The sequence below is a fragment of the Apis florea genome, unplaced genomic scaffold, assembly GCF_048593485.1.
Source record: "Apis florea isolate Af1SG1 unplaced genomic scaffold, ASM4859348v1 contig_1615_pilon, whole genome shotgun sequence".
In the NCBI taxonomy this organism is placed as follows: domain Eukaryota; kingdom Metazoa; phylum Arthropoda; class Insecta; order Hymenoptera; family Apidae; genus Apis; species Apis florea.
In genome coordinates this window covers 6,600,115-6,612,602 of record NW_028256416.1, presented here as the reverse complement: position 1 = coordinate 6,612,602, position 12,488 = coordinate 6,600,115, and the positions used below count along the sequence as shown (strand labels likewise).

The 12,488-nt window shown below is 33.4% G+C and overlaps 2 protein-coding genes across 21 annotated transcripts in view; both read right to left on the bottom strand.

Annotated features, from left to right (window-relative positions):
- tmod (tropomodulin) overlaps positions 1 to 9,354 on the bottom strand; it is a 254,205-nt gene extending 244,851 nt beyond the window's left edge. For 16 of the 18 annotated variants that reach the window (XR_015291054.1, XR_015291053.1, XR_015291051.1 and 13 more), the window contains exon 1: positions 8,602 to 9,296. Coding sequence is in view for 8 of the 18 variants with exons in the window: in XM_012492283.3 (XP_012347737.2) it covers positions 8,602 to 8,778 (177 nt within the window). In the remaining 10 variants the exon portion in view is untranslated. Of the gene's footprint in view, positions 1 to 8,601 lie in introns of all 18 variants that reach the window. The other 2 variants (XM_086904531.1, XM_086904546.1) reach the window with 2 other exon arrangements.
- A 491-nt stretch (positions 9,355 to 9,845) lies between these two features.
- Positions 9,846 to 12,059, bottom strand: LOC100870757 (methylthioribose-1-phosphate isomerase). Of its 3 annotated transcripts, none has more exons than XM_012492299.3 (5): positions 11,719 to 12,059; positions 11,124 to 11,359; positions 10,840 to 11,048; positions 10,554 to 10,762; positions 9,846 to 10,472 (listed from the first exon to the last, which is right to left on the bottom strand). In XM_012492299.3, the coding sequence occupies exons 1-5, from the start codon at positions 11,848 to 11,850 to the stop codon at positions 10,191 to 10,193; spliced, it is 1,068 nt and encodes a 355-aa protein (XP_012347753.1). In that variant the 5' UTR covers positions 11,851 to 12,059; the 3' UTR covers positions 9,846 to 10,190. The 3 variants fall into 3 exon arrangements, with proteins under 3 accessions (XP_012347753.1, XP_086760777.1, XP_086760779.1); XM_086904651.1 differs by having other exon boundaries at positions 10,554 to 10,678; positions 11,719 to 12,047; XM_086904653.1 differs by having other exon boundaries at positions 10,554 to 10,678; positions 10,888 to 11,048; positions 11,719 to 12,047.
- Positions 12,060 to 12,488: the final 429 nt, after the last annotated feature.

Below are 12,488 nucleotides of genomic sequence, written 5' to 3'. Positions count from 1 at the left end.
AATCGCCACGATTTACAATACGCCGCCACGTTTTTAGGCCACCGGTAAATTGCAAAACTGACAATGAGAATTCACGAAACGCGATCATTGCCGACATTTATCAACCAAAACGCATTTATTATTTCGCATTTATTCAACGATAAAAAAAAAAAAAAAGAAAGGAAAGAAAACTTCGTAAAATATTCTTTTTGAAACGATTCAACAAATGCAAATGTGATAAAAGTAACAGTTTCAAATACGCAAATATATATTCTCTTCTCTTCGAGAAAGAAAAAATATACAGTCTCACGATTATCGTCATTTCAACCTGGAAGACGTGGAATCTCTCCTTGTATTTACGTCATAATTAACTCAAAGTCCCTCCTCCTACGCTTTTATATTCGTCAACCTCGCCATAAAAAGTCAAAAAAAAAAAAAAAAAAGAATAGTTCCACGAAACGATACAGTTTCGTTTTAACGTCACTTTGCTCGCTCGTTGCCAGAACGCAATTTACAAATGCTTAGAATTTTATCGAAGGTGTGAATTGCAGAGACCACCGATGTCGTCACCCTATGCTCCCCGAGGCGCAAGGTCGGCCGACCTAAACCGCAAGGCGAGATTTTTGTCAAGACTCCTCGCCTGTGCCAAGAATTTCGCGATCCACGAGTACACGGATGCGTGTGATTGCACGTCGTTTCTTTCTACGTAACGGCACGTATTGTCTACGTAATCGAGGGACACGTAGCGAGTGATCAGATGGTCGCCACATTCGCCGAAAATCGAACAGAATTGGAATAATTTCAATTAAAATTATTATATCGATTTGTAATTTGTAAATTAATTGCACGAAATATCTGTTCTCGCAATTCTAAGTTGGAATTCTATATACATCTGTATTGTCAAGTTGCAATACACAGTTAACTTTTTTTAAACTTCGTTGTGTATTGTTATTTTTAGAAATAAAAGGTGGAAAAAATATGTAGAAATAACACATTCTACATTGGTGTAGAATTCTATAAAGGAAAGGAAACATAAAAAGAGTTAGGATTTAAGGAAATGGTGAGTGGAAGTAGACGAAGTTCGTTTATAATCAGACACGCCTGAAACTTATTTTATATATTTATTATATAAATGCATCGATGCAATCTTTAATTGTATGGGAAATTCCTTGGGAAAAAATGTTGTATCCTGATTAAAAAAAAAAAAAAATGAAAATAAAATATACTTTCTCTGCTTCGCTAATTAAATTAAATCTAAATATTTATTAACATGATATATAAATAATTGTTTGAAACTTTTTTTTTCCACGCGATAAGGAAAAAACCGTGCCTCGTAATTTATAATTTTGAACTCTCAAGGCTTTCAAGGTTTTTCAGTTAATGCTATAAGGTTTCCAGATGTAAGTCTCCTTTTCTAATAGGTTTCTGCAACATCCTATTTATTTTAGCACTCAGTTTGAAAGTATAATACTCTCCCTATTTACGATTTTGTTTAACTTGCATAACCATTCTTAAAAAATTCATTCTACTTTTCTAATAAAATTAGAACTTTCCTAATCGTTGAAAATAATTTTATGGAACAAATTTATAATTTAATTCGTTTTAGTCTCACTTTATCTTTACTTCTCAATCTATTTTTAACGTGTTACTTAATTCATCATTTAAAAGTAATTTAATCTCCATGAAATAAATACATTTTTCCTAGGATAAAAAGAACGAAATGATATCTAAAATTTAATTTAAACGCTTTGTTTCAAGGGTATTAACAGGGAGAGCATATCTTGTCATCGGGATTGCGCATCGAATCACCTCAAAGTAACATCTTTATGACAGAACGTTCTACTAAACGTTTCAGAGTAACCAACCTCCACCATAAATCTCGCAGCTCGCTGTCACACGAGTCACAAATTAAGATGTGGAATAATTAGTCACGCGAAGATTTCCGTGAATCCTTGTATCAAACCAGAAGAGAAAACTTCGCTCTTTCCATCCCAACTTTCCATCTATCTATTTATTATTTACCTGCAACTCGTATCGATTCAATCCATTTTGCCCGATTGAGAAAAACAAAGAGAAAGAAAGAAGGAAGGAAAGAAGGAAGGGAGGGAGGGAAGCGCGATGAAAAATTGAAATCGAGCGATAAAAGTTTCGATTCAGTGATTAAACGACGAACGAGAGGCGAATAAAGTGGGATTAAGAAATGGAAACGGTTCGATCGGATAGCTCGATTTAGCGAAATTCGCGAAATTCATCGCCGTCGTGCAAATTATTCGTCGTTGCTCCTGACGTTCAATTAATCATCGTAATTTCCACTTATTTGTTTGTCTGGCAACCGTTGAATTATTCCCTCCCGCTTCTTGAGGCTGTCCTTCCGTTTTCGGAATTACATCACTCAAAGAGATTTTCCTTTCCCTTGCCTGGCAAACGGGATCCGATCCTGTGTGTCGCGAGCTCCCCCATTTTCTGGGTGAAAGTGTTAAATTGATTTCAAAATGCCAACTGGTGGGATCGATATTTCGAAGCGGTTTTTAGAAATTGCGAATTTTCTATAACGTATCGTTTTATTTGGGTTAACATTCTTGTCGTTTTATTATTATTGCCAAATTGTGAGATATAGAAGATAGTTAGCCTGGCTCATTAAAATATTTTCAACGATGATCAAACGATGATGAATTTCACTGTGGTATATCCTATTAAAATTCTATTTTTCTTAGGGAGAGCATGAAGAGGATGAAATTGATGAAATTTTTATATAATACTTTTTTAATGGTAGAATTAAGAACTTCATTTTATTATCGAAAAAAAAAAAACAAATCGAATAAATTTCAATCCCATTCAACTTAATCTACTTCCCAGAGAGGGTAGGAAAAAAGGAGAGAAATGTTGTCCCACGCAAAACAACAAAATACGTACAACAAAACGAAATGACAACGTACATAGCCTGCCCAACGTATATATCCTCACTATCTGCGTACAAAATCCGCGAATTTACGCGTTGTAAAGCGTGGATATATACATAGCGGATATACGTTGCAGTTTCGCGTGATTACATTTCGACGAGAGAGAGAGAGAGAGAGAGAGTTTTAAAACGGCCGATAATACAAATTTTCGCGTGAGAAATTCGTGAAAATTTCGAGGAACGGATGCTACATTGTAAATGTGATCGGGACTGGCGGAAATTCGTTGATTCGGAAGATGGATGAATGGAAGGACAGAGAAGGCGGGAAAAATGACACGGAGACGACCACCTTGCGGACCTTGCACCACCTCGTAAATCTCGCGTCTTTTACCTTAAGACTAGAGATTAATAACCGACCCGGCGGCCATCGTATTTGCATCTAGCGCGTATTTGTACCACCGCGTGTCCGTATAAATTTCCTCGGGCAATCTGCTTCTCGTCGAACGTGGTGGTTTAACAACGGGATCGCTTTCTTTTTCTTTTTTTCTTTTTTTTTTTTTTTTTTTTTTTTTTGGAATGGAGAAAAGCGGGATAAATGATGGAGGTGGTGGAAATTATTTCTGGGTTCAATAACTTATTAATGTTTCTGTTATGAAACTAAATGATTTTCTTCGGAGATTAAAGAAAAAAATTGAAGATTAAAATTTAAAGCGATAAATTTTGATTTCACAATAAATGTGAAATAATTTTTCACGAGTAAGAATATTGAAACTATGGAATATACTTAATGATTTATTAAAATTGAATAGAATCGAAGCTATATAGTTAGATCTGTATATCACAACAAAATCTAATATTAATCTTGCCACGAGTATCTGTATGTTTTTAGTAAACCCAAAAAGTCTGTAACTCATCATTTTGACAAGTTTGGTTCTTCCAATATTAAATTATTCGTGAACTGTTTTTGTAATTGCTTAAAATAATTTGAAAAAATGAAGGATTTTATTCAGTGAGTATAATTTTTTCATTGTTTCATTGTGTATTATACGTTCAGATAAATTAATTGTTAAAGTTTTTTATTATAAAATGATCAATGCTGCTCGTAATTATCAATTAATTTTGTATTAATTAGAATATCAATTTGATTGTGTACATATCTTCGATCGATTCAACTAACAATAAATTTAACTACAGGGAATTTACCATTAAAAATATCTATAATTCTGAATACTCAATATTATTAAATAAAATTGAATCGATTAATTCTATATTATATAAATATAAATTGCCGCAAAACAAATTTTTTATAACAACATATAGATTGCTAAAATTCAACACTTATCATAATGCATATTTATTTCAAAATTGCATGTGTAAGGAATTTATGATTAGCAATAACCAAATATTTATCATTCCGCTTTATAACCAATTTTTAACCTCTTTCTCTCGCTCGTCTAACGAAATAAAACGAAAAAACAATCTATGAATTACGAGTAATTCTAAAAAATTCAAAATAAATTCTCCCAAAAGATGAAAGATCAACCCATTTTTCTAAAATTATTTTCATCCACCATAATACAAGTAAATAAATTTCAAATAAGAATTAAGTTTAAAAAGCAAAATGAAATATATTTTTTAACAGATGTTCACCCGCAAAACGAATGCTGATCGAAGCCTCGCCCAGACCTTGGTGCTATTTTAAAAGCACATCGGTGCTTCAATTTGATTTCTCGAATCTATTCTAGCCAGCAAGAAACGACGATTTATCGTCTTCGAATCGATTACACATCCTTTCGATCGATCCGCCAATTTCAAATTCGATTATCGACCAGGAATAGAGGAATAAAAACGATTTTTCTTTCTTTTTCTTTTTTTTTTTCTTTTTTTGTTTTTCTATTAAAAAGTTGCTCCCTCGTAATGCAATATGAGCCGATAGAAACGATGCTCCTGTTTTTCTTTATTTAAACACTTTCATTTCGTGCGATAAAAAAAAAGACAATTATCCGTCTTCATTTACTTTCAGAGGGAGAGTGAAACCCCTTAGGCTACGACGTTCCACATTTGTTCCTTTTTAATTGTTTCCGCGAATTGTTCGAGATTCGAGTCATTCGATTGTAGAAACTAATGATTGATGTGCTTGAAAAGTTTTTACTTTTAAGAATACATTTACAAGTTATGAGATTGTGTAAATAGTAAAAATGTATTTCTTGTAAATTCGATTATTGATAGATCGGTTACGCGAAATGGGAGAATATTTTGTGAAATATTTTATTTATCCAAAAGATGAAAAATTATTAAATATAATTTTGTAAAGAAATAATCACGCGGAAAGCAAAGCTTTATAAAGCCTTCTGTCCCGAGCAAAGTAAACACCTTTTGATTGATCACTTTGGATAAATTAAATATATAGATATATTTGCTCGATCAATATATTATCGATCAATCAATTATATTAATATTATTTCCACTTGTTTGACATGGCTTTGTTTTTAATTTCCATAAAACGTGATTCGTAAGCATGATTTATGCAGAGGAATACGAGTTTCGAACAAAATTTCAAGATTCACACCATATACAATGTTCCAGAATCCTGAAAACATTCGCCAAATTTCAAATCTTCAAACATTCTTCGAATACAAAATCCTCTAGAAATTTTTCAAAACCGTTGATCAACGCTCGCCGTCCAAACCGGAAACGGACGACGCCATCCTTCGACGATTGGGGATCCGATGTTAATGTTTCGATTCTCCGATTTCAACGTTCCTTCGTTCTCCGGTTTCAACGTCCCCCGAAAACTGTATCCAACCGGTGAAAATTTATGCGAATGATAATTCAACGTCTTCCCTCGCGACACGACAATGATAATAACGACGATGGGAATGATTTAGCCGGAATCACTCGAGCAGGGAAGGAGTGCACGTGTTCCTGCGGATTAATACTTCAAGACGGCCAAAACTGTGTCTATCTTCGACACGTCTATACGGAATGAGAGGAGAGAGAGACAGACAGAGTCTCTGAAATTATCCTCTTGCCAAGCCCAACCGATCCGAACCGAGTTATTATTGAAAGCCTTCCGCGAGATTCCGGCCGGCGACGTGTTTAATTAAACAAATATTTATTTAACGCGATCTGCGAAACCGATCTGGATATGATCGAACTCGTTCTTCTCGCTCGTCGAAAATACTTTTCCCATTTTTGATGAAGTCTCGTCGAGAAATTTCGAATAACAATGGATGGTTAAACTGTTTCGAAATTTGCTTGTAAATCTATATTCTTACGAAGAGAAAATTGGTAAGAAAGATCGCTTTTAAGAAAAATAGATCACGTAAATCTAGTTAAATTAATTACTTTCTTTTCGTTTCACCGAAAAAAGATAGAATTGTAGAAAGCAAAATCGGAGAAGGACGGATCATCATCGACAAACAAATCTATCGCACAAACGGTGTCTGGAAACGGGAGGCATCGCGTAATCGGCGCGAGACAAAAGGCGATTATCATTAATCGGAAGTCCCAATCGCGAGAGATTCTCGGCTGGGCATTCATCGGCCGGATTTACGCCACCTCCCCATCTTCCCGCCTCGAGTCCGTTGCCAGATCTAAAACCGTCGTACCGACAATGACGTAGAATCCGAGTAAATCGCGCCCGTTGTCCGCTCATTTTGCATTTAAACGCCGCGCCGCCCGACTAATCTTTCTTATCCCGCGCCGCGTGTCGCTTCGCCGCGTCGATTTAATTTCGTGCCCCAACTACCCTTTTGTCTTTTAAAACGCTCGACACAACTCTCAATGGATCGCGCAACTTCGTTGCAAACCGTCTGAATCGTTCCAATTCCTTCCCCTCCACCATTTTAAATTGGGGAAAGAAGGAAAAGCTGGAAGTTTCGCGTGGAATCGTTCGTTTCTATTTTCGCCCCTCTCCTTTCTTATTCTTTCTCTCTTTGTACAGGATTTCCTGAGGAACGCGGTGTTTTGTTTGTTGTTAGAAAAAATGTTTCTTGTTTCGTTTGCCAGTGTAAAAAATCTCTGGGAACGGGAGGACTGGAAAGATTAAGGGAATGGAAATGCTTTCTTTTTCTTAGATTCGATGGGTCTGGTTTTGGAAATGGACAGTGTAAAACGTGGTTTTATCTCGATGTCTGTAATTTCGTAGCGACGAATTGGATATTTGGTATTGTATATAAAATTGTATATGTTATATTTAATTGTAGATGATTAAATGATATTTTCAAATGGTGTATTTCTTATTTTAATATTAATAGAGAAAGAGTTTCTGCCTGAATTTTGAATGGATAATGGAGTATTTGTGTGGAGAATTGAATTCGTTCTAGATTAATAAATAGATTATAAATTAAAAATGGACGATCGTGTACATTTGCTTTCGAATCTACGTTTATGTATATATATTTTCCTCGATACACGTCGATTTTACACATTAGACTTGGATAAACTGGATTAGATTTGAATCATATCATCATGTGTAATAAAATCTCGAATCGTTCCAAATATTATCAAATAACTATTGAAATTTATAGAATCTCTAAAAAAAACCTAAATTTATCATTAAATCCTCTAATAGTATTATCAACAATTAATAAGAATGATATAATCATAGAAAAAAGTTCATTATATATAAAAATTTTCACACATGTAAATTGACTATGAGATTTAAGTATCTAAATATCTAAAATAAACTATCTTATAATGTTAATGCTATATCGCAAAAAACTTCAAATATTGCAAATAAAAGATATTTGCATGATCGCTAACAATTTTTAAAAAATTAAATTTATATACTATTAAAATATTCTTTAACTTTGCACAAATATTGAACCAAACAAATGGCTAATTTTATTTAGAAATATATAATAATTGATGATAGAAAATAATTGTACGAGAATAAAAATTACGTCAATAATTATCATTTAAAATTAGCCATTAAACCAAAAATTTCATTACTCAATTTATGGCATCTTTGATCCGCCCACATTTGATAATATTTTTGATCTACATTTATTACGTAACTAATAAATAATGAAGTCTGTTAATTGCATGTAACTTGGCTAACTTCAAATAACTCTCAAATATAAATCACATCTAGTCAATAAGTATCAGTAATCATTAAAATATTTGTAATATATCTTATAAAAAAGAATCATGAAATAAAAAATTACGTGAATTTTTATAAAAAAAAAAAAAAAAAAAGTATTCACGAGATAAAGCAGCTAATGCCAACGAAATTCTACTTTTATATACGGTTCATTCATTGTTGGATCACGGATAATATTTAACAAATAAAATTACGCGCCAAATAAAATCGATAAATAAATCGCAGGAAAATTCACGAAAATAAGTCGATTTCGCCCAATCATCCTTGACGAATATATCAAAATAAACCGAGATTTTCGACTAAGCGTCGTCGAACAGAAGTCTGAGCGTTTATTTTTAGCATACACGAATCGTATTCTCCAAAAAAAAAAAAAACGCCTTAAATATCCATGCATTCTTATTCAACGTTCCAATCGTTATTCGATCATATATTTATTGATACACCGTCATCTATTATCGTTACAATTATATATGAGAGCTAGAGTGAAGAAATATAATTCGAAATTTAAGGCGATGGAGAGAACACGACGTGTTTGTAATAAACGCCCACGTCAGGGCGTCACGATGAATTTCAGTTACCGTAATCGCACGTGTCACTTAAATATGTCGTCACTTACTTCTTGGATCTTGTAGTTGGTCCGAATCGTCTTTCGTTTGGTAGTTGTAACCTCGTAAGTCTCCTCGACGGTGGGCGCCTCGTCGTCTTCATTGTTATTGCCATTGTTTTCGTTGTTGAAACCATCCTTGTTGTTCCCCGACAGAGTGTCAGGATTGAGGACGTCCACAGCATCCATTCCCGCGTTTTCCGTATCAGCTTCCAGATTGAACAATCGTATCAACGAACTAACCGTTCGAGAAAAATTCGAAGCGTATTATCGATATTTCGATCAATGTTCGATTGATACGTAAATGTCACGGAAAGGGGTTATGTACACCGAGAATGATATGAATGTGAACGAATACGCTCGAAACGATTGTAAATTGGCTCGTACAACAAACACGCGAAAAACTTCGATGAGTAACTGACGAAACTATTCCAGGATCGACGAAGTTCTGCACGAAGCGGAGAGACTAACCGTACTAAAGCACCACGGTTCGAGAAATCCGTCGCGAACACGTTCCCGCGCGCCTTTCAACGGCGAAAATAGATTCTCAAATTTTCCCGAAGCAAGTGCACACGTCGTGACTATGTTAAATTCGTTGTTCACCACCGCAATAAATATTTTGCCACAAATCACGATTCGATCAAAATCACTATTCCCTTTGGTACAACTGTATTCAATATCTTCGTTTAAAATTGTTTCTTACGACTGATCACGTTCGAACATGTCTGCAAGAAAACGCGCCATGAAGCCATACAATTGACACTTGCGAGACTTTTATCGATTATCGAAAAAATCGAGTGTTGCGATACACATGGCTTCTCTCGGTGTTAAAATCCTACTTGCTTGTTTCATTCTCTTTTCTGTATTCATTTTTATTTATTTTATTTACATTTTTTTGTGTTTTGTGTGAAAAAAATATAATTGTGATGAGAATTTGTGATGAAGAATTAATAATTCGCAAGTTAAAAAGTGTTCGATACAATTCAATACAATTAACGGTAGGAAATTTAAAAATTTTATTTTAAAATAATTCTGTCTACAATATATATTTAAATAAATATTGTTTCTCTTATTCTATATGTAAATAATTTCGTATCATTTTTTATTTTATGAATGGAATTTATTTTACAATGAAATTAATTTGCTTATGCGTTAGAAAATCAAAAATTGCCAATCGCGTGCATTACATTGTCAAAGTTTAGGCATTCATGCCATCTGATGGTGGTTAGGTTAACTAAAATCATTGAAATACATGATTAAAAATGTTTCAATTATGTATTTAATATTCATCAGTCAATAATATTTGTTTCTTTCTCTTAATATTATTACAACTATTTGTTCGAGATATAAATATATTTATAAAAATCACAGCGAAGTTAAGGCATATTCGAACGCAAACACATATATTCACAGTACATTTTGTTGCGTCCATCTAGCTTAATGTGTTCACAATAAGCATAACCTGCCAATAATTTTATTATAATACGAAGTTATTAAATAAGAAGATATATCAACAATTTTTTATAATATCAAAGTCATTGGTTGATTCATTCGTATAAATGTATCCAGAAAGATTTCTTTTCTCATAATTATGAGTTTATTTAGTTTATCTCATGAGTTTTCAGTTGTAACAAATCTTGAGGTCTATAAACTCCAACTTCTGTAATAATGCCTTTAATGAGGTTAGCTGGAGTTACGTCAAATGCTGGATTCCAACATTGTATTCCAGGTGCTGCAATTCGTTGGTCATTTATATGAGTTAATTCCCTTTCTGGTCTTTCTTCAATAATAATATGATCACCATTAGGAATACTGAAATCAATGGAGGTTCTAGGAGCTGCTACGTAAAAAGGTACATTGTGATATTTGGCAACTATAGCAATCTAAAAAAACAAAATAAAATTAATCATGTATGCAATAAATATTTAAAAAATCCCAATTAAGATGATTGTTGCATATATTACTTGATAGGTTCCAATTTTATTAGCTGTATCACCATTTGCTGCAACTCTATCTGCACCAACAACTACAGCAGAAATATTTCTTGACTTCATAAGTGCTGCCACCATGTCATCGCATATAAGTGTAGCTGGAATATTTTCATATACTAATTCATATGCAGTCAATCGTGCTCCTTGATTATATGGTCTAGTTTCAGAACAATACGCTAATTCTGTAAGGGTAATTAGTACTACACAACTTTATCAAATGTCATTTAAGACATAAGAATTAAAAACATGCAAATGTTACCAAGACTATTTTTCTTGTGAAGGGATCTTATAACACCTAAAGCTGTACCATAACCTGCTGTTGCAAGGCTACCCGTATTGCAGTGGGTTAAAATTCTAACGAAGTTATCTCCAGATACATTTTTTAAAATTTCTTGCGCTCCATAATCTCCAATAGCTTTGTTATCTGCAATATCCTTTTCTAACATAGCTTCTATGGCTTTGATAAACCTATTAAATATTATCATTAATAGTAATGATATCAAAGAAAATTTGATTTTGTTAGATTTAAGTTAATTCTCGTACCTTTCTTGCATTTCTATTACATTAACAGTCTCATCTTTACTGAGTTTATTAGCCAGATGAATTAATTCATCAGCCGCTATTTTCATATTTACTGCTGTTGGTCTAGCAGAGACCAAGTAATTTAATTTGCCCTCAACATCTTGTCGAAGACTTTTCTTGTCAATATATTTCTCATTTTTGATCTCTGTTGCTAAACTTAAACAACCCACAATAGCAATAGCTGGGGCACCTCGAACCTATGAATATCAAAAAAATCAACTAATAAAATACAAAAAATCTTTAATTCTCTCTGCTGAAAAAGTAATAAATCGATTCACGACAAACGATTTGAATGAACTAATTCTTCCAATTAAAATTTTGTTCGCGCGAATCGTTTCAAATTGTTATAGTTTTCTTTGTTACAATTTAACTATTCAAACGCATTTAGCTTTTTATTGTTCGTCAATCGAAGCATTGAAACGTCATATCAATTCATATCTTTCGTATTTACGCCCGTATACAACCTACATTTAACGCGAACAGAATCGACGCGATATAGATTGAAATAAAAATTTTCATCCTTCATTCAATCAATAAATAAATAATAAATAAATACCTGCATATTATTGATGACTTTCCAGCCGTCCTCCACACCTCTGACAGAGATATACCGGGACATTGCCGGTAGTAATATTTGATCAAGTATTTCTAGCTTGCCATTTTCCCATTTAATCGCTTGAAGCGTCATTTTAATCCGTCAAATGTGAACACGTGTCTTGTGAGGCACTGAATGACGATATATTTGCAGATTCGAGACGCGGTTAACAGAACCGCGGGTTCTTAGTTTCTGAATGAAACGAGACTCCGTTCATTTGAAGCTCACGTGTACTTCGAATGGCCGTGAAGCCTATCGTAACGACACTACCGACGTACTGTGAAGCTATCACGTGTACAGACGTATCTTGTGCCTATGTATGAATTAGCTTCGCATTCAGCGCTCTCTGTCGACGTCTAAGCTAACTAAACATCCTCTTTAAGCGGGTCTTATTGGACAAATTATTCACTATTATTACGATAATCCTAAGAAAAAATATACGACGAAGCTTAGAAAATCCTTAAGAAATCTTTAAGAAATACCTAAAATAAATCAAACAAAATTCCGGAAAAAATAAATAGCATTTCTCATTAATAGTCTTTGATACTAATAACGAAACTCACGATATTGCTACGTTTATTTCAAAAAAATTAAAAAAAAAAAAGAAAAGAAAAATTCTATTTGTTGATGAAAAATTTCAAACTATTCCTATTTATAAAATATTATCATTTTCAATTTTTCAATATTGTGATATCTATAAGGTTCAATCGAGATCAATCAAATAAAATCTT